This window comes from Pongo pygmaeus, chromosome 11 (genome assembly GCF_028885625.2).
Source record: "Pongo pygmaeus isolate AG05252 chromosome 11, NHGRI_mPonPyg2-v2.0_pri, whole genome shotgun sequence".
Classification (NCBI taxonomy): domain Eukaryota; kingdom Metazoa; phylum Chordata; class Mammalia; order Primates; family Hominidae; genus Pongo; species Pongo pygmaeus.
Genome location: NC_072384.2, coordinates 106,347,356 through 106,369,713, shown reverse-complemented (window position 1 = coordinate 106,369,713; position 22,358 = coordinate 106,347,356). Strand labels below are relative to the sequence as shown.

At 39.8% G+C, this 22,358-nt stretch overlaps 1 protein-coding gene across 8 annotated transcripts in view; it reads left to right on the top strand.

Annotated features, from left to right (window-relative positions):
• The window catches only part of INO80D (INO80 complex subunit D), a 93,079-nt gene that overhangs the window by 50,259 nt on the left and 20,462 nt on the right, over positions 1-22,358 (top strand). For all 8 annotated transcript variants that reach the window (XM_063647810.1, XM_063647808.1, XM_054478845.2 and 5 more), the window contains 3 exons: positions 8,139-8,363; positions 16,614-16,723; positions 18,654-18,787. In XM_063647810.1, the coding sequence (XP_063503880.1) occupies positions 8,139-8,363; positions 16,614-16,723; positions 18,654-18,787 (469 nt within the window). The remainder of the gene's footprint in view (positions 1-8,138; positions 8,364-16,613; positions 16,724-18,653; positions 18,788-22,358) is intronic.

The window sequence follows — 22,358 nt, the reverse complement described above, 5'->3', positions numbered from 1 at the left end:
CAGGATGTTCGGTTTTCCATTTCTGGGTTACTTCACTTAGAATAATAGTCTCCAGTCTCATCCAGGTCACTGCAAATGCCATTAATTCATTCCTTTTTATGGCTGAGTAGTATTCCATCATATACCACAGTTTCTTTATCCACTCGTTGACTGATGGGCATTTGGGTTGGTTCCATGATTTTGCAGTTGCGAATTGTGCTACTATAAATGTGTGTGCAAGTATCTTTTTTTGCATAATGACTTCTTTTCCTCTGGGTAGGTACCCGGTAGTGGGATTGCTGGGTCAAATGGTAGTTCTACTTTTAGTTCTTTAAGGAATCTCCACACTGTTTTCCATAGTGGCTGTGCTAGTTTACATTCCCACCAGCAGTGTAGAAGTGTTCGCTGATCACCACATCCACACCAACATCTACTGATTTTTGATATTTTGATTATGGCCATTCTTGCAGGAGTAAGATGGTATTGCATTGTGGTTTTGATTTGCATTTCCCTGCAAATCAAATTTGCAACTAGTGATGTTGAGCATTTTTTCATATGTTTGTTGCCCATTTGTTTATCTTCTTTTGAGAATTGTCTATTCATGTCCATAGCCCACTTTTTATTGGGATTGTTTGTTTTCTTCTTACTGATTTGTCTGAGTTCGTTGTGGATTCTGGATATTAGTCCTTTGTCAGATGTATAGATTGTGAAGAGTTTCTCCCACTCTGTGGGTTGTCTGTTTACTCTGCTGACTGTTCTTTTGCTGTGCAAAAGCTCTTTAGTTTAATTATGTCCCAGCTATTTATCTTTGTTTTTACTGCATTTGCTTTTGGGTTCTTGGTCATGAACTCTTTGCCTAAGCCAATGTCTTAGAAGGGTTTTTCCAATGTTAGAATTTTTATAGTTTCAGGTGTTAGATTTAAGTCCTTAATTGACCTTGAGTTGATTTTTGTATAAGGTGAGAGGATCCAGTTTCATTCTCCTACATGTGGCTAGCCAATTATCCCAGAACCATTTGTTGAAAGGGTGTTCTTTTTCCACTTTGTTTTTGTTTGCTTTGTCAAAGATTAGTTGGATGTAAGTATTTGAGTTTATTTCTGGGTTCTCTATTCTGTCCCATTGGTCTATGTGCCCATTTTTATACCAATACCATGCTTTTTTGGTGACTGTGGCCTTATAGTATAGTTTGAAATCAGGTATTGTGATGCCTCCAGATTTGTTCTTTTTGCTTAGTCTTGTGTTGGCTATGTGGGCTGTTTTTTGGTTCCTTATGAATTTTAGAATTGTTTTTTCTAATGTTGTGAGGAATGAGGTGGTATTTTGATGGGGATTATGTTGAACCTGTAGATTGCTTTTGGCAGTATGGTCATTTTCACAGTATTGATTCTACCCGTCCATGAGCATGGGATGTGTTTCCATTTGTTTGTGTCATCCATGATTTCTTTCAGCAGTGTTTTGTAGTTTTCCTTGTAGAGGTCTTTCGCCTCCTTTGTTAGGTATATTCCTAAGTATTTTATTATTATTATTTTTCTTTTGCCCCTATTGTAAAAGGGATTGAGTTCTTGATTTGATTCTCCACTTGGTCACTGTTGGTGTATAGAAGAGCTACTGATTTGTGTATATTAATCTTGTATCCGGACACTTTGCCGAATTCTTTTATCAGTTCTAGGAGCTTTCTGGAGTCTTAATGGTTTTCAACGGTAAACGATCAGATCATCAGCAAAAAGTGACAGTTTGACTTCCTCTTTACTGATTTGGATGCCCTTTATTTCTTTCTCTTATCTAATTGCTCTGGCTAGGACTTCCAAGTACTATGTTGAAGAGGAGTGGTGAGAGTGGGCATCCTTGTCTTGTTCCAGTTCTCAGAGGGAATGCTTTCAACCTTTCCCCATTCAGTATTATGTTGGCTGTGGGTTTGTTATAGATGGCTTTTATTATATTGAGGTGTGTCCCTTGTATGCCAGTTTTGCTGAAAGTTTTAATCATAAAGGGGTGCTGGATTTTGTCAAATGCTTTTTCTGCATCTATTGAGATGATCATGTGATTTTTATTTTTAATTCTGTTTATGTGGTATATTGCATTTCTTGACTTGCTTATGTTAAACCATCTCTGCATCCCCGGTATGAAACCCACTTGATCATGGTGAATTATCTTTTTGATAAGTTGTTGGATTCGGTTAGCTAACATTTTGTTAAGGGTTTTACCATCTGTGTTCATCAGGGATATTGGTCTGTGGTTTTCTTTTTTGGTTATGTCCTGGTTTTGGTATTAGGGTGATGCTGGCTTCATAGAATGAGTTAGGGGAGGGTTCCTTCTTTCTCTATCTTGTGGAATAGTGTCAAAGGATTGGTATTAATTCTTCTTTGAATGTCTGGTAGAATTCTGCTGTGAATAAGTCTGGTCCTGGACTGGTTTTTGTTGGTAATTTTTAAATTACCATTTCAATCTTGCTGCTTGTTACTGGTCTGTTCCAGGGTATCTAATTCTTGATTTAAGCTAGGAGGGTTATATTTTTCCAGGAATTTATCCATTTATCCATCTCTTCTAGGTTTTCCAGTTTATGTACATAAAGGTGTTCATAGTAGCCTTGAATGATCTTTTGTATTTCAGTGGTATCAGTTGTAACATCTCCTGTTTTGTTTCTTATTGAGGTTATTTGGATTTTCTCTCTTCTTTTCTTGGTTAATCTTGCTAATGGCCTATCAATTTTATTTATCTTTTCAAAGAACCAGCTTTTTGTTTCATTTATCTTTTGTATGTTTTTGTTTGTTTAAATTTCATTTAGTTCTGCTCTGATATTGGTTATTTCCTTTCTTCTGCTGGGTTTGGGTTTAGTTTGTTCTTGTTTCTCTACTTCCTTGAGGTGTGACCTTAGAATGTCAGTTTGTGCTTTTTCAGTCTTTTTGATGTAGGCGTTTAGGGCTATGAACTTTCCTCTTAGCACTGCCTTTGCTGTATCCAAGAGGTTTTCATAGGTTGTGTCATTATTGTCGTTCAATTTGAAGAATTTTTAAATTTCCATCTTGATTGTGTTTTTGACCCAAAGCTCTTTCAGGAGCAGGTTATTTAATTTCCGTGTATTTGGATGGTTTTGAAGGTTCGTTTTGGAGTTGATTCCCAATTTTATTCCACTGTAGTCTGAAAGAGTACTTGATATAATTTCAATTTTCTTAAATTTATTGAGGCTCGTTTTGTGGTCTAGCCTATGGTCTATCTTGGAGAAAGTTCCATGCACTGTTGAATAGAATGCTTATTCTGTGGTTGTTGGACAAGGCCTTTTACTATTATATAATATCCCTCTTTGTCTGTTTTAACTGCTGTTACTTTAAAATTTGTTTTGTCTGATATAAGAATAGCTACCCCTACTTGCTTTTGGTGTCCATTTGCATGGAATGCCTTTTTCTGTGCCTTTAAGTTTATGTGAGTCCTTATGTGTTAGGTGAGTTTCCTGAAGGCAGCAGATAGTTGGTTGGTGGGTTCTTATCCATTCTGCGGTTCTGTATCTTTTAAGTGGAGCATTTAGGTCATTTGCATTCAATGTTAGTATTGAAATATGAGGTACCGTTGCTTTCATCGTGCTCTTTGTTGCCTGTGTAGTTTTGTTTTTCGTTTTTTGTTTTTTTGTTTCACTTTCTAACTTGTATTTTTGTTTTATAGGTCCTGTATGATTTATGCTTTAAAGAGATTCTGTTTTGATGTGTTTCCAGGATTTGTTTCAAGATTTAGAGCTCCTTTTAGCAGTTCTTGTAGTGGTGGTTTGGTCATGGTGAATTCTCTCAGCATTTGTTTGTCTGAAAACGACTGTATCTTTCCTTCACATATGATGCTTAGTTTTGCTTGATACAAAATTCTTGGCTGATAATTGTTTTGTTTAAGGAGGCTGAAGATAGGGCCCCAATCCCTTCTAGCTTGTAGGGTTTCTCTTGAGAAATCTGCTGTTAATCTCATAGGTTTTCCTTTATAGGTTATCTGGTGCTTCTGTCTCACAGGTCTTAAGATTGTTTCCTTCATCTTAACTTTGGATAACCTAATGACAATGTGTCTAGGCAAAGGCTCCCAGGTCAATGGAGTTGTGTATTTAGGAGGATTATGGCTGCCTCTGCTGAATCACACAGGTTGTCAGAGAAGTAGGGGAAAGCCGGCAGTCATAGGCCTCACCCAGCTCCCACACAATCTGAAGGGCTGGTCTCACTCCCACCATGCCCCACCTAATAGCCCCAGTCTGTTTCCAGGCAGTGGGTGAGCAGGGCTTGAGAACTTGTCCCAGGCTACCTGCCTCCCAGCTGCGAAAGAGAGGGGCTTTGGTTCTTTCCCCACCTGTGGTGTCTGTACAGACGATTTGTGGCCTTCCCCACATTCTGGCCAGGAGGCTTCTCGCCAGGTTCAAATTGTTACAAAGTTCAGCTGGAGATTTCCTTCTCCCTGTGGCATTTTCCCCATGCCTCTGGCTGCCCTCCCGGAAGATCTCTGTGATACCAGGCAGGAATGACCTGCTTGGGGACCTAGTGAGCTCCCAGAGCCTTTCCCGCTGCTTCCTCTACCCCGGTATTTTGCTCAGCTCTCTAAATTGACTCAGCTCCAGGTAAGGTCGGAAACTTCTGCAAACTAGACCTTCAGTTTCCCCAGCAGGGGTGTGTGTTTGGAGCGGAGGATCTCCCTTTCCTACTTCTGCAGTTTGGGCACTCACGGTATTTGGAGTGTCTCCGGATTCTGCAGGATCAGTTCACTTCCTTCAGAGGGTCTGTAGGTCCTCTCGGGATTCCTGGTTTGTTCTTGCAGTTGTTCTGGAGATAAAATTCACTATGCAAGCCTCTGCACTCTGCTCTGTCTGTCCGAGTTGGAGCTGCAATCCAGTCCTGCCTCTCATCGGCCATGACGATCACTCCACTATTTTAAGCCAGTCCTAGGGGTAAAGCATCATCTGGGGCACCCACAAGGGCTGCGCAGCACAGGAGGCAGGCAGGGCCATGCAGCAGTGGCGGTGCTGTCCTAAGAGCAGGCCTGGAGCCAGGGGACACTGAGGTGGTGATAGCAGTGGCAGGGGCGCAGGTGCATCTTCTTAAAATAACAGTTTTGGCAACTGATTATCGACCCAAGCTTTACCTTCCCTTTAAGACCTGTCTTTCCTCTCCATTTCCTTTTTCTATGAATGAGACTTCTGTTTTCCTAGTTATGCATATTCTAAGCCATTGAGTCATTGACTTTCTAATCCTTCATATTGAGTCACCAAAGTGAGTTAGTTCACTTATGATACTGCCCCTTATATGTCTTTTTTTTTTTTTGAGATGGAGTCTTGCTCTGTCACCCAGGCTGGAGTACAGTGGCGTGATCTTGGCTCACTGCAACCTCTGCCTCCTGGGTTCAAGTGATTCTCCTGCCTCAGCCTCCCAAGTAGCTAGGACTACAGGCATGCACCACCATACCAAGCTAATTTTTTAATATTTTTAGTTCCTTGTTTTATACATGATGTTACTGTCCTTTCCAGTCTTTGTTGGTGGAAACTGCTGCCTGCTTATTGTCCCTTCCCTGGTCCTTGCCAGCTGACAAAGCTTGTCTTTATACATGCAGATTGCCTCATGATCTCCGGTCCTGCTCCTTCCATCCTAGCATGGATCCTTGTTATCTCTTTGCTGGAGATTTACAGTAATTTTTTAAGTGCCTTCTTCTTTCTCTTCTTCTGTTTATTTTATATCTGCTGCTGACTGTAATCATTGTCATGGCACACCTCTGTTATTGTATTTTCTTAACAATTACAAAGCTTAGCAGTTAGGAGTGCAAAATTTAAAAAATTACAGGTCTTCTGCTTTGCCTGTGGAATAAAGGTTAAACTCTTTAATTTGACATTTAGGTCTAGAAAGCTAACCTTACCTATCATTATTCCCTTACAGACCCCTTACCTTAGCCACACCAAGCTACTTACATTCTTGCTGTTCACCATCCTGTCTATCTCTGTGTCTTGGCTTACGTGTTCTATTTGTGTGAGGTCCTCTTTCTTCAGGGTTCATTTCTGCTGTCACCTCCTCTGCAAAGCCTTTCTTTACTTCCAGCAGTCTTTTTTTTTTTGAGACAAAGTCTTGCTCTGTTACCCAGGATGGAGTGCCCTGCCGTGGTCTCAGTTTCCTGCCTCAGTCTCCTGAGTGATTCTCCTGCCTCATTCTCCTGAGTGACTGGGATTACAGGAATACACCACTACACCTGGGTATTTCTTGTATTTTTAGTAGAGACAGGGTTTTGCCGTGTTGGTCAAACTCTTGACCTCAGGTGATCTGCCCACCTTGGCCTCCCAAAATTGCAGGGATTACAGACGTGAGCCACTGTACCCGGGCCTTCCAGCTGTCTTTCCAGTGAACTTCAGTAACACCTTGCTCTGACCTCTGTTGTGGTACTTTACTGTTTTCTGTCTTGTGTGAAAGATATTTGTCACACTTGCTAGCTCTACGAGAATTCCCAAGTGTAGACCTGCTGTCAGAGGTCAGGGAAAAATTCAAAATGAAGAATCCTGGGTCCTATACCGTGGAGATTCTGGTTCAGTAGATTTGGGGTAGTTCCTAGGGGTCTGAAACTTTAAAGTGCTCACAGATTTTTCTGATTTGTGGTCAGATATTTGAATCATTGGCCTGTCTGTCCCACTGTTTTTGTTATGTTTTTATTCTTTTTTGAATTGTTTTAACTTTTGGGAAGTGTTTATCTTGTCCAAATTGCATTGCAAATTCTTTGAAGTGTTGGTCTCTCTTCTGTAGTGCTGAGCATAATAGATACACAGTAAATGTTGAATATTGAATAAATGAAAATATTGAAGTAAAGTCCTTCAATTTGTAGATGTGTAGTAAAAACTATACTGACGAGAATGTGCTTCTTAGGAGAGGTACTAAGTAGAAGTTTATAGAGTAGCCTGTTATAGGCTATGCTGAAGGAAAGAATAATAATATCACTTAAGAGAAACCAAGCAATGAATAGTAGAAGATTAGTAAGAGAATATATAGTCCATGGTGTCACATGTGTGGTATTTACTTATGATAGCAGAGAAAGAAGCTAAAATAGCAGGTCAGTTTTCAAGTCCAGTGTGCATTATTCCTAACGGTAAAAAGTAAGATCACATTTGTTCCATAAAAAAGTGGCTTTTTAAACCTTGCTGGTGGTAGACATTGCTAAAAAGGCACTCTTTCTTGTTGAGCTTAGATGTTCCTTCAGCATCACTTCCACATAGCATTTCAGCCAGGACACCAATTAATCACATTATTAGCATGTGATAGAAAATCCTTTATGTAATCCCTGACTTATTAAATGCTGTTTAGGATACTTCCATAGTTAAAAAAATACATGGTAGAAGGCCGGGCTCAGTGGCTTATGCCTGTAATCCCAGCACTTTGGGAGGCTGAGACAGGTGGATCACAAGGTCAGGAGATCGAGACCATCCTAGCTAACATGGTGAAACCCTGTCTTTATTAAAAAATACAAAAAAATTAGCCGGGCGTGGTGGTGGACACCTGTAGTCCCAGCTACTCAGGCGGCTGAGGCAGGAGAATGGCGTGAACCCAGGAGGAGGAGCTTGCAGTGAGCCGAGATCACGTCACTGCACTCCAGTCTGGGCGACAGAGTGAGACTATCTCCAAAAAAAAAAATAATAATACGTGGTAGAATTAATGCGATCCCTACAACCAAATTTCTTTAGGTGGTTAGCAAGAAAAAGGTGGTTAAAAACCAGAATGTTTAAAAGGGCAGCTCTGAGATAATAAACTGTTAGAATTCACTGCCCTATTTCTGGTATGACCTATCTTTTATGAAATTATGCTGTGTGTTTCCTCATAACTGTCTTGTCATTTACTCAGCCTTTTTAGTAAGTAAAGTTAAAGAAATGAATTTTTCTCAAGAGTCTCTAGTCACTTAAAATTTAGAAGACACTGATATATTGTCTACTGATGCCAGGCTAAGAAGGCTGTTTCTGAAAACACTGGATTAACTCTGTCCTTATTGTTGAAATACTGTACTTATTTCAGCTCTATTGGAATTCTCTTACTCTAATTGTGTGAAGTATGTGCTCATATGCCACAAAAGTTTTAAACCTGTGCATTCAGCCACACTTCCTAATTCTCGTTTACCCTGTCTAAAACGAGCCTAATGTGTAATCAGTTTTTCATTTCTCTCCCTGCACTTTCCAGGTCAGATGATGATGATGCGGAGAGTAGGAGCTCCAGGGTGACCCAACTTTGCACTTACTTTCAGCAGAAATATAAGCACCTCTGCCGCCTGGAGCGGGCAGAATCTCGTCAAAAGAAATGCCGGCATACGTTTAGGAAAGCTTTGCTGCAGGCGGCCAGTAAAGAACCAGAATGCACTGGTCAGTTAATACAAGAACTGCGGAGAGCTGCATGCAGTCGAACCAGGTTAGAGCCACAGCACACCTATTCTTAAGGGACTCAGTTTGCTTTCTTTATTTTGTGAGAGGATAGTTGAGGCACAGTGGGAGATGACCACTAAGTCCCAAACATTTAAGCATTATGTTTTGGTTTTCTTGCTTTGTTAAAGTGCTACAGGTGGCAAAATAATACTGCCATGAGCTAACAGTAAAATTAAAGCATTACTAAAATTTTGCTGAAGTTTGATTAGAATTTATTCATTGAAGATTTGAGAATGTTACCTGGCTTTAAAAAAAATAGAATGCTTAGAAATTTCATGTTATTTAAAAGTAACATTTATAGATTTTTAACTACAAAAGTAGTATTTTATGTTTATTTACTTGTGTTATTTTAGTTTCTTTTCAGTGTTGGTTTTCGTTTTTTTGTTTTTAGAAACAGGGTCTTGCTCTGTCGCCCAGGCTGGAGTGCAGTGGTGCGATCATAGATCACTGCAGCCTCAAACTCCTGGGCTCAAATGACCCTCCCACCTCAGCCTCCTGAGTAGCTGGGACTATAGGCATGTGAAACCATACCCAGCTAGTTAAAAAAACTTTTTTTTGTAGAGGTGAGAGTCTTGCTATATTGCTTAGGCTGGTCTCAAACTCCTGGCTTGAAGCGATCCTCCCACCTTTACCTCCCGAAGTGTTGGGATTAGAGGTGTTAGCCACTGTAGCTGGCCTTTTCAGTGTGTTTTCTATTAATATTTACATTACCTCACAGATTATTTGTGCAAGTATTTTATTACATTGAATTTTTTTAAGAAAAAAATTCCTTCTGTTTATAATGCAGATACTTGTTTATTGTGGAAAATTTAAAAAATACACAAATGAGAAGGGAAAAATCTTCCTGTTGCCATTCATGAGAGAGAGAATGAGCACTGTTAACGTTTTGATTCTGTTTCCTTCTAGTCTTTCTCTGTGTGTGTGTGTGTGTGCGCGTGCACGCGTGCGTGTGTATAAATTTTCCAGTGAGCCATGTGTTTATATTAAAAAGCAAAATTGAAATCATGTTATCTATATTATTTTCATTTATTTCCATAAATGCTTTTTTCCATTTATCACTGAATTATGACCACTTTCTCATGACATTAATTCTTAATTATTAATTAATGACATTCTCATGACAATAATTTGAGTTTTCTAGTTTTCCCTCAAAAGTATACCATAGCCATTTCCCTATGTTCTTCAAGATTCTTTTGAAAACAGGATTTATAATGTTTACATAATATTCCATTCATGAAAATCTGTATATCAGAAATGTAGAGTTATCTGATATTTTAGAAATTTGGCATATTACCATTTTGGTGGTAATGGTGAAAACCTTAGTACAGTAATATCTTAGTTTATATCTATAAAATGTTTAAAAAATGCAAAGTTATATTTTCTAAACTGATTATGGAATTGTTATATATAAAAATATAAAATATCTGTTATATATATAAAACATATATAGTATCTGTTGTGTATATATAAATACATATTTATATAACAGAGTTTTGTTTTTTATATATATTTTAATTATGGCTATTTTTCTTTTTTTTAATTTTTTTTTGAGACGAAGCCTTGCCCTGTCAGCCAGGCTGGAGTGCAATGGCACGATCTTGGCTCATGGCAACCTCCGCTTCCCTGGTTCAAGCGATTCTTCTGCCTCAGCTTCCCAAGTAGCTGGGATTACAGGCACCCGCCATCATGCCAAGCCAATTTTTGTATTTTTAGTAGAGATGGGGTTTCACCAGGTTGGCCAGGCTGGTCTTGAACTCCTGACCTCAGGTGATCTGCCCACCTTGGCCTCCCAAAGTGCTGGGATCACAGGCATGAGCCACTGCCCCTGCCCGGTTATTACTTTTAACTGAAATACACATTTAAAGCACTAAATTGAATTTTAAAATTTCAAAACATGGCTGGGTGCAGTGGCTCACACCTGTAATCCCAGCACTTTGGTAGGCTGAGGTGGGTAGATCACTTGAGGTCAGGAATTCGAGATTAGCCTGGACAACGTGATGAGACCCCATCTCTACTAAAAAATACAAAAATTAGCCAGGTGTGGTGGCGTGCGCCTGTAGTCCCAGCTACTAGGGACGCTGAGGTGGGAGGATGGCTTTAGCCTGGGAGTAGGAGGTTGCAGTGAGCAGAGATCACGCCATTGTGCTCCAGCCTGGGCGACAGAGCGGGACTGCCTTCCAAAAAAAAAAAAAATTTCAAAACATTTCTTGCTTTAAGGAAATAAAGTTCAAATTCTGATTCTTTTTGTTGTTGTTCAGACAAGGTCTCAGTCTGTTGCCCAGGCTGGAATTCAGTGGCGTAATCACGGATCACTACAGCCTCAGCCTCCTGATAGAAGGCCAGCTTCTTTATTGAGTTTATTATTTATTATTTCACACATTTTTAAAATGTCTTTTCCTTTAAGGCTAGTCAAGTGAAGCAGTGGGAGCAGAGAAGGAACAAAGAAATCTGTAACTGGTTGTGATAAATTACTTGTAAACACCACTGCATATGGACCAGCCTATTTCACACTTTTTAGTTATTATATTTTCTTTTTTTTTGAGATGGAGTTTCACTCTTCTTGTCTAGGCTGGAGTGCAATGGTGCGATCTCGGCTCACTACGACCTCTGCCTCCTGGGTTCAAGCAATTCTCCTGCCTCAGCCTCCTGAGTAGCTGGGACTACAGGCGCCCGCCACCATGCCCAGCTAATTTTTTGTATTTTTAGTAGAAATGGAGTTTCGCCATGTTGGCCAGCCTGGTCTGGAATTCCTGACCTCAGGTGATCCACCCACCTCAGCCTCCCAAAGTGCTGGGATTACAGGCGTGAGCTACCATGCATGGCCAGTTATTATATTTTCATATGACAACTTTTAGTATATATATAGAGAAAAAATTTAGGAATTTATGTACCAGAATATCTCTAGATGGTGGCATTATTGATAAAATGAAAATATTCTTAGTTTGTACAGTCTCATTTTTATGTAATGATCATAAGTCACTTGAAGGAAAAAAAAAAGATTTTAAAACAAAGTGTTGGCCGGGTGCGATGGCTCATGCCTGTAATCCCAGCACTTTGGGAGGCCGAGGTGGGCAGATCACGAGGTCAGCAGTTCAAGACAAGCCTGGCCAACATAGTGAAACCTTGTCTCTACTACAAACACAAAAATTAGCCAGGTGTGGTGGTGGGCACCTGTAGTCCCAGCTACTCGGGAGGCTGAGGCAGGAGAATTGCTTGAACCCAGGAGGCAGAGGTTGCAGTGAGCCGAGATTATGCCATTGCATTCCAGCCTAGGCGACAGAGCGAGACTCCATCTCAAACAAAAAAAAGGTAAATAAATCAAAGTGTTAAAATATAACCTTTATTTTGTAGCTGTTGGTCATATTACTTATATACCTGTTTTTTGATATTTTATTTTAGTGTGGTGTATTTTGCTTTTCATTTGTTGTAATAAAGTGACCTAATTTTCAGTTGCATATATCACATGGATGCACTGTGCCCTTAAGAGTTTTCTAGAAGTAGAACAGGTTAGAGTTGTTTGAAGTATCTAATATACCATATGTAATGGCTGCAGCCTACTCTTCCCTTACACCCAAATCATCTTGCCTGACTCCTAGACCTCTCAGTCCTCTAGATCTAGTATCTGTTCTAGAACATCCTTCAGGTCTCAGCTTACTCAGAGACTTATGTTCTTAGAGATACATTCCCTGATTCCCTGGACTATGTTAGGTTCCCTCTACTGTGTATGCCTACTGTGCTCTGTACTCTGTTTAATTGTAGAATTTTATACCTATATTAAGTCTGTCTCTCATGCTAAACAGTAATTTCCATGAGAACAGGAAAAAGTTTGTTCCTAAATCTGCAGTATTGATGAACGAGTGAATAGAATTGAATAAATGCAGGTCTGTTCTCTATTTGTTGAAGGAATTTACTCAGTTTGACACAGGTTATAAAATAATGATAACTAACATTTATATGATATAATGCTTTCAAATGTTTACTTTTAGTAGAATTGTCCAGCATGAACCAATTTGTATGTAAATGTATATGCTGAGTCCAGTATATTATTCTGATCTTGTCAAAGATGTAAGAGATTATACAATGAGTTTGGGAAAATTTGGTATTTGTGTGGAAAACTGTATATATCTACAATTCTTAACTGGTTGTTTTCAGAACATCTTCCTAACTGACATCAGTGATATTTAAAAAACATTAATGATAACTGCCACAACAAACAAACAGCAAAATGGACCCTGTTATAGTTTTCAGATTGATTTGATGATATTCGGTTGTGTCACCCATGATTAGTGAAAAGTTTATGGCCCAGTGCTTCGCTGATAATCATGTAACAATGTATCATAATCATTCTTTGGTGACTGGCAACTTTTTTTTTTTTTTTTTTTTTTTTTAGATGAGTCTCACTCTGTTGCCCAGGCTGGAGTGTGGTGGCACAGTCTTGGCTCACCACAACCTCCACCTCCTGGGTTCAAGCAATTCTTCTCCCTCAGCCTCCCAAGTAGCTGGGACTATAGGCACGTGCCACTATGTCCGGCTAATTTTTTGTATTTTTAGTAGAGATGGGATTTCACTATGTTGGCTAGGCTGGTCATGAACTCCTGACCTCGTGATCCGCCTCCCCCAGCCTCCCAAAGTGGTAGGATTACAGGCATGAGCCACTGCGCCCGGCCAGCAGCTTTTTATATTACATTATATTCTAGGTTCACGAAAGTCACCTTTTAGTTGCATGCCGCCCTCTATTTGATATTTTTGGTATTAAAGCCGTAGTTTCAAAAAAAGATACATAAAAGGTTGGCATTACATATTTTAGAAATTAAAAGTTTAATGGCTACCTTCTAATGTGGACCCTTTATTAATTTTTTAGTTTTTTGAGATGGAGTTTCACTCTTGTTGCCCAGGCTGGAGTGCAATGGCGCTGTCTCAGCTCCCTGCAAGCTCCGCCTCCCGGGTTCAAGTTGTTCTCCTGCCTCAACCTCCCAAGTAGCTGGGATTACAGGCACCTTTCACCACTTCTGGCTAATTGTTTTGTATTTTTTGTAGAGACAGGATTTCACCATGTTGGCCAAGCTGGTCTCGAGCTCCTGAACTCAGGTACTCTGCCCGCCTTGGCCTCCCAAAGTGCTGGGATTACAAACATGAGCCACTGCGCCCGGCCTGGATCCTTTAAAATACAGTTCGTTGGCCAGGCATGGTGGCTGGGTGTGGTGGCATGCGCCTGTAGTCCCAGCTACTTGGGAGGCTGCTGTGGGAGAATTGCTTGAACCCGGGAGGCAGAAGTTGTAGTGAGCTGAGATTGCACCATTGCACTCCAGCCTGGGTGACAGAGGGAGACTCCTTCTCAATAAAATAAAATATAGTTTGTATACATGCTAAATAATGTTAGTTTTTCCTGTCAAATAACTTTGTCATATTTATTGATGAGTAAGTAGAATAAGCCATTGAAATAGCTTCAAATATGTGGACCCAAATTAAGTATCTTGCAGCCCACAATCATACAGTGACTAATGTTTGTATGGAAACATCATTATTTATGGGGGATGCAATAGGGCATGTCAAAGGGAATCCTGTAGTAGATTTTTTAAATATGAAAAACATGAAAAAGTTTTGGTAATTCCCTTTGTTTGTTGGGCTTATTTGGATAATAAAATATATCTAACATTACATCAAGCATTTTCACATTAATTTTTTTTTTTTTTTTTTTTTTTTTTTGAGATAGAGTTCTGCTCTATTGCCCAGGCTGGAGTGCAATGGTGTGATCTCAGCTCACTGCAACCTCCGCCTCCCGGGTTCAAGTGATTCTCCTACCTCAGCCTCCCGAGTAGCTGGGATTACAGGTGCCGGCCACCACACCCAGCTAATTTTTTTTGTATTTTTAGTAGAGACGGGGTTTCACTATGTTGGCCAGGCTGGTCTCGAACTCCTGACCTTGTGATCTGCCCGCCTCAGCCTCCCAAAGTGCTGGGATTACTGGATGAGCCACCGTGTCTGGCCATTTTTACCTTAATTTGTCCATGGGGTTATTGAAACATAAGGCAATTTTAAAAAATGAAACCAATAGTCATTTTGTAAGTTTAGAATAAAGAAAATGAGAGAATGTATTGTACACTAGTCTTTGAAGATAGCTGAGCAGTTTATTAGAGTGTTTAATGAAAATTATCCATTCAGGCAGGGTGTGGTGGCTCATGCCTGTAATCCCAGCACTTTGGGAGGCTGAGGCAGGTGGATCACCTGAGGTCAGGAGTTCAAGACCAGCCCAGCCAACGGCTGGGGTTTAGTAGTGAAACCCCGTCTCTACTAAAAATATAAAAAATTAAGCAGGCATGGTGGCAGGTGCCTGTAATCCCAGCTACTCGGGAGGCTGAGGCAGGAGAATCACCTGAACCCGGGAGGTGAGGGTTGCAGTGAGTAAAGATCGCACCATTGCACTCCAGCCTGGGCAACAGAGCAAAACTCCATCTCAAAATAAAAAAAGAGAAGTATCCCTTTAATATGGAGACCTTTCTATTTAAATCTAGAACAAGAGAATTTGAGCTTAGCTGCCAGAATAGTAAAGGTTTATTTATTTGAAATTATATATTCCTTTTATAGGGCTAAATTTAATGTAAACAACTTTTTAAAGAAACGATGGATAAACTATTAGGAATAAACTGTTTAGTTCTATGATGATCCACTTCCCTACTCTGATAATCCTGAAAAATCTTACAGAAATCTTACTTAAGGCAGGTTTTAAGGCAACACCATGGACATATAAACAGTGTTTACAGTTTATATGAAATTAATAACTACGGTAGAAGTGTTTATATTTTGTGTAAATTCATATGTAATTTAGATTCTGTGTGGCCTTACCTAATTAGTGTCAGTAGTTCCATTGAAACCCTGAGAAAGATACTAGAAACAAACAACTCAAAAGATTTTTTGTTTGTGATATCTGACTTGAACTCAGTACGTTAAGTAGATTTTTTTCCTCATACTCAGACTTGTAAAGGCCTAATGGTTTGTGATGCTTTATAGAGTCACGTAGATAGGACAGGTTTTGTACTTGTAAGAATTGTCTTTTTTCTTTTTCTTTTTTTTTTTTTCAATAGAGATGGGGATCTCCCTATGTTGCCCAGACTGGTCTCAAACTCCTGGGCTCAAGTGATCCTTTTTGATTTTGGGAGCCCTCCTCTGCCTCCCAAAGTGCTGATTACAGTTGTGAACCACTGCACCTGGCCCACTTCTAAGAATTTAAATGTTATTTATTTGTGTTTTTATATGTTTGTGTAAAGAAACTGGAAGGATCTGCAAACTAATAAAATGAATACATATTATAGAGGGAGTGGGGGCTGGCAAATTAGGGGGCAAGGGCAAGAAGTCGATTCTTCACTGCCTAGCATTCTTTCTTTTTTTTATGGATCCATGTGAATGCATTGCTTATTCATAAGATTTTAAATAAGTTAAAATATTTAAACATTAAGTGTACAAAGTGGAGATAAAATTTAAATAATGAAACATGGATTGCACATATAATAGAAAGTTTAAAAAATAGATCTAAAGTGAGTTCACTTTGGAGGATAAAAGCCACTCAGCCATTTCTGCATATCAGTATCCTCTTCCCCATGTATGAGATGAAGATTTTTTTGCAGATTTATGGGTTTAGTAGCATAAGGCAATCAATTCCTAATGGTGGCGATAATCATAGTCATGACTAACAACCACTGACTGTTTACTGTGTAATACTATATACTGTATATAAGTGGTTTAGATGTGCTTAATCCTTTTATGCTCCCAACAACCCTGCCAGCTCAAGGTACCTCATTGTCTCTACTTTACAGGTGAGAAAATTGAGGCTTAAATGAGGCTGAGCAACATGCCCATAGTCACACAGCTAGTAAGAGGGAGAGCTGAGATTCAAAACCAGGTCCATCTGATTCTTCTCTCATGTTCTTCATCATTTTTCTCTACTGCCTCTTTGTGAAGAAAAGGGAAATAAAACATCACTTAAAAAAAAAAAACCAGACATACTGCAAACATATTGTGATGTAATTATCTGCTTTGAATGTCAGAAGATTAGGGAAATAACACAATTGGTAATTGTAATACAGTCTTTCTTTAAATCACATTTGCATTTTATTTAGTGACTGTAGATGTTATAGATATTATAATGAGAGTGTTACAGAGTTGTGACATCATGTTGAAAAACTACCCTGGATTCTTAAAGCATTTTAAAAAAATTAATTTTGTGTTTTTCTTTCCTTAGCATAAGCCGGACCAAGCTGAGGGAGGTGGAACCAGCAGCATGCAGTGGAACCATGAAGGGTGAACAGTGCGCTAACAAAGCCCTTCCATTCACCAGACATTGTTTCCAACGTATCCTTTCAACTAAATGGAATGTGTATTGAAAAAGTACTACCTAATTTGGGGCTGTATATTTCATTTTTAAATCAAGTGAATGACTTTTGAAACCATAACTGTTTAATGTTTAAAATAATTTTATCTAACATAATTTTCATGATGTCCTCTGAATAATTTTTCTTGTTTTATTCAAAAATCACAAAAAATAAGCAAAATTGATAGCAAATAGCAGGTTCCTCCAGTGTCTGTCACTTAATTATATTTTGTTAATAGAATTCTGGTCCCTCAGGTGGTTCCTGGTAGCTTGTAAGAAGGAGTTATAACACTCATTAATGGAAAAAATAAAATCACATTATTTAAAATCTGTTTTTAGTCTTCTAAGACTGTTACACAGTTTTACACTTTTATAGAACTTTTTCCTGTAAGATTAGTTTACTCTTTTTAATGAATACAGTGCTGATTTGAAATGAATGAAAGGTAACAAACATCACTGCCTAGGAAAGAAGATCTCTTTTAAAGTATACTTGAAGAAAACCTATGTTAAGGAGCTTTAGGTTGGTGATGAAATCTTATTGCTGTGACTTTTATTGAGTATTTAAAATCAGGTAGCATGTAAAAATAGCAGCAATTACTTATCTTTACCATCTATTTAATTGTTGCCCTCCTTTCTGTTCTTGGAACAGCTTGTTCAGCAGCACTTTCTATGTAATAAAGGCTTTATAGTTTTACCTAAAAACCATAAAGGAAAAACACAAAGGTACTTAATAGATATAAGGTAAGTGTTAAGGAAATGTAGTAGCTAAAAGTATGAGTGCTTAAAAATATTGATGATGTAAAGCTCATGTTTGTTTGTTTAGAGGCAGGATCTCACTCTGTCACCCAGGCTGAAGTGCAGTGGCACAATCACAGCTCACTGCAGCCTCGACCTCTCTGGGCTCAGGTGATCTTTGTATCACAGCCTCCTGAGTACCTGGGACTACAGGCATGCACCAACATGCCTGACTAATTTTTGTACTTTTTTGTTGCCCAGGCTGATCTTGAACTCCTGAGGCTCAATAAATTCACCCACCTTGGCCTCCCACAGTGCTGGGAGTATAGGTGTGAGGCACTGTGCCTGGCCAATAGTGAAGTTTTGATTTAAAAGTAATTTTTCATAAGTTGTGAGTTTGAATTTGTTGCTGGAAATGTGAAGCAAAATATTCAAATTTGGAAAGATGAGTTTTTAATAATTATATCTTTAAATTTTTATTCTTGGTAAGTATCATAGGCAGAAAATTTTCCTTTTAAGAGCTGTTTAAAAAAAGAAAACCTTTGGCCAGGCACAGTGGCTTACGTCTATAATCTCAACGCTTTGGGAGGCTGAGGCAGGTGGATCACTTGAGGTCAGGAGTTCGAGACCAGCCTGGCCAATATGGCGAAACCCTGTCTCTACTAAAAATACAATAAATTATCTGGATGTGGTGACAGATGCCTGTAATCCCAGCTACTCGGGAGGCTGAGACAGGAGAATCACCTGTTTGAACCCGGGAGGTGGAGGTGGCAGTGAGCCGAGATCGTGCCATTGCACTCCAGCCTGGGCAACAGAGCAAGACTTCATCTCAAAACAAAAAACAAAACAAAATACATTAAGTGGAACTTTAAGTGGAGTTCACATGTTAAGAAGGAAATGGCCCTGCTTTTCCAAATAACACAATTTGGTTCAGAATGGTCATTAAGGAGACTGGTGTCAGGGTCCCATTAGCAAAATAGAGTCCTTCAGAGTTGTCATCTGATAAATTCTGTTATTTTCCCATATCAGTAGTTGAGCTAGTACTGATATGGGTAATGTTTATATTATGGATAATAAAGTTTGTACTTATGAAATGTAAGGGAACAAGCAAATTTTATATAGAAATTGAAAAATTAGAGTTTCAGTGTATTTTATTCCTAACTTAAAAAAACCCAGATATCCTCTTGAACCACTCTCAGCAGCTCTTCTCAAGTTGCACAGCCAAGTTTGCAGATGGACAGCAGTGCTCTGTGCCAGTTTTTGACATTATACATCAGACACCTCTGTGTGAAGAACATGCCAAAAAAATGGTAAGTTCTGCAACAGAGGCTTTCAAACTTTTCATAGCTATCCACTGTAGGAAGTATTTTATAACTTAGCACAAACTATGTATGTATATAAATCACTGAAACAAGTTTTGAGACAGGATTTTTATTCCCTTAAGATACATTTTATTACCTTAAGATATGTATCTTATACATAGCAGAATTTCTAAATACTCTCTTTGTTCCTATGTCTCTAAATTTTTGCTTTCTTATATACAATTCTACAAATGTCATGAATAGTTGATAAAACTTCAATTGAAGGCCCAGACTTTCTAGAAATCTATTGAACGTAATTATTGCTTTAGTTAATGCTAGTTATCATAAATCCTAATTAATTCAGAATAATTTGGAGAAGAGACAGATTTGAATTCGAGAAATAGCTAAATTATATAATCATTTAAAAGAAGTTCCTTTTTATTGTTTTCATCCATCAAGCAGTTACTGCAAGATGCTTTCCTAGGTATCTTATGTACTAGAAAGTGAGATACTTCCTGCCCTCTATAAACATGTTATAGTTTTCAGGGATTCTCAGGGTGAGGGAATGGGTATTAGACCAGGACTTCATAGTTGGAACCTGTGATCCTGGCTTTGCCGCCAGCTTGGTATATAACTAGGGGCTAAGGATTCAGCCTTTTTGGACCTCAGTCTCAATGTGTGTGATTCACTGGTGTATTAGTCCATTTTCACACTTCTGAGAAAGACATACCTGAGACTGGGCAGTTTACAAAAGAAAGAGGTTTAATTGGACTCACAGTTCTATGTGGCTGGGGAGGCCTCAAAATCATGGTGGAAGGCAAGGAGGAGTAAGTCATATCTTACATGGATGGCGGCAGGCAAAAAGAGTTTGTGTAGGGAAACTCCCATTTGTAAAACCATCAGATCACATGAGACCCATTCACTATTACAAGAACAGCAGGAAAGACAACAGGAAAGACCTGCCCCATAATTCAGTCATCTCCCACCAGGTCCCTCCCACAACACATGGGAATGATGAGAGCTGCAAGATGAGATTTGGGTGGGGACACAGAGCCAAACCATGTTATTCCGCCCTGGCACCTCCCAAATAGCATATCTTCACACTGTAATACCAATCATGCCTTCCCAACAGTCCTCCAGAGTCTCAACTCATTTCAGCATTAACTCACAAGTCCACAATCCAAAGTCTCATCTGAGACAAGGCAAGTCTCTTCTGCCTATGAGCCTGTAAAATCAAAAGCAAGGTAGTTACTTCCTAGATACAATGAGGGTACAGCCATTGGGTAAATACAGCTGTTCCAAATGGGAGAAATTGGCCAAAACAAAGGGGCTACAGGCTCCATGCAAGTCCAAAATCCAGTGGACAATCAAATCGAAAAGCTCCAAAATGATCTCCTTTGACTTCATGTCTCACAACCAGGTCAAGCTGATGCAAAACATAGGTTCCCATAATCTTGGGCAGCTCTGACCCTGTGACTTTGCAGGGTATAGCCCCTCTCCTGGCTGTTTTCACAGGCTGGCATTGAGTATCTGCAGCCTTTCCAGGTGCATGGTGCAAGCTGTCAGTAGATCTACCATTCTGGGGTCTGGAGGATGGTGGCCCTCTTCTCACAGCTCCATTAGGTGGTGTCCCAGTAGGAACTCTGTGTGGAGGCTCCCACCCACATTTTCCTTCTGCACTATTCTAGCAGAGGTTCCCCTGGAGGGCCCCACTCCTACAGCAAACTTCTGCCTGGGCATCCAGGCATTTCTGGATTTTTTTCCAATTTTTTTTTTTGGAGACAGAGTCTCACTCTGTCACCCAGGCTGCAGTGCAGTGGTTTGATCTCAGCTCACTGCAACCTCTGCTTTCGAGGTTTAAGCAATTCTTGTGCCTCAGCCTCCCAAGTAGCTGGGATTACAGGCGTGTGCCATCACGCTTGGCTAATTTGTGTGTATTTTTAGCAGAGACAGGGTTTCACCATGTTGTGGCGCCAGGGTGGTCTCAAACTCCTGACCTCAGGTGATCCACCCGCCTCAGCCTCCTATAGTGCTGAGATTACAGGCGTGAGCCACCATGCCCAGACCGTTTCTATACATCTTCTGTATTCTAGGCAGAGGTTCCCAAGCCTCAATTCTTGACTTCTGTGCATTCACAGGCTCAGCACTATGTGGAAGCTGCCAAGGCTTGGGGCTTCCACCCTCTGAAGCAACAGCCTGAGCTCTATCTTGCTCCCTTTTAGCCATGGCTGGAGTGGTTGGAACGCAGGGTACCAAGTCCCTAGGTGGCACAGAGCAAGGCAGCCCTGGGTTTGGCCCATGAAACCATCTTTTCCTCCTAGGCCTCCAGGCCTGTGATGGGAGGGGCTGCCATCACAGAAGACATCTGACATGCCCTGGAGACATTTTCCCCATTGTCTTGGGGATTAACATTCAGCTCCTCGTTAATTATGCAAATTTCTGCAGCTGGATTGAATTTCTCCTCAGAAAGTGGGATTTTCTTTTCTATTGCATTGTCAGGCTGCAAATTTTCCAAACTATATTTCCCTTTTAAAACTGAATGCTTCTAATAGCACCCAAGTCACCTCTTGAATGCTTTGCTGCTTAGAAATTTCTTCTGCCAGATACCCTAAATCATCTCTCTCAAGTTCAAAGTTCCATAAATCTTTAGGGCAGGGGCAAAATGTTGCCAGTCTCTTTGCTAAAACATAACAAGAGTCACCTTTTCTCCAGTTCTCAACAAGTTCCTCATCTCCATCTGAGACCACCTCAGCCTGGATTTCATTGTCGATATCACTGTCAGCATTTTTGTCAAAGCCATTCAACAAGTCTCCAGTGAGTTCCAAACTTTCCCACATTTTTCTGTCTTCTTCTGAGCCCTCCATACTGTTCCAACCTCTGCCTGTTACCCAGCTCCAAAGTTGGTTCCACATTTTTGGGTATCTTTTCAGCAGCACCCCACTCTACTGGTACCAATGTGCTGTATTAGTCTGTTTTCATGCTGCTGATAAAGACATGCCTGAGACTGGGCAATTAAAAAAAAAAAAGATATTTAATTGGATTCACAGTTCCACGTGGCTGGGGAGGCCTCACAATCACGGCAGAAGGCAAGGAGGAACAAGTCACATCTTACGTGGATGGTGGCAGGCAAAAAGAGCTTGTGCAGGGCAACTCCCATTTTTAAAGCCATCAGATCTGTGAGACCCATTCACTATTACGAGAACAACAGGGGAAAGATCTGCTCCCATAATTCAGTCATCTCCCACTGTCTCCCTCCCACAACACATGGGAATTATGGGAGCTACAAGATGAGATTTGGGTGGGGACACAGAGCCAAACCAGATCAACTGGCTTCTTCACCAAGAACTTGTTTTATTTTTTAGGTTTCTTTTACAGACAATATGTTTTGAAAAATTTGTATACTAAACTACATACTACAATTACATATTACAAATGTTGAATAATTATTTTCCCACTTTAATATAAAAACAGTTAAAATATAGGTTTTTTTTTTTTTTTGAGATGGAGTTTTACTCACCCAGGTTGGAGTGCAGTGGTGCAATCTTGGCTCACTGCAACCTCCGCCTCCTGGGTTCAAGTG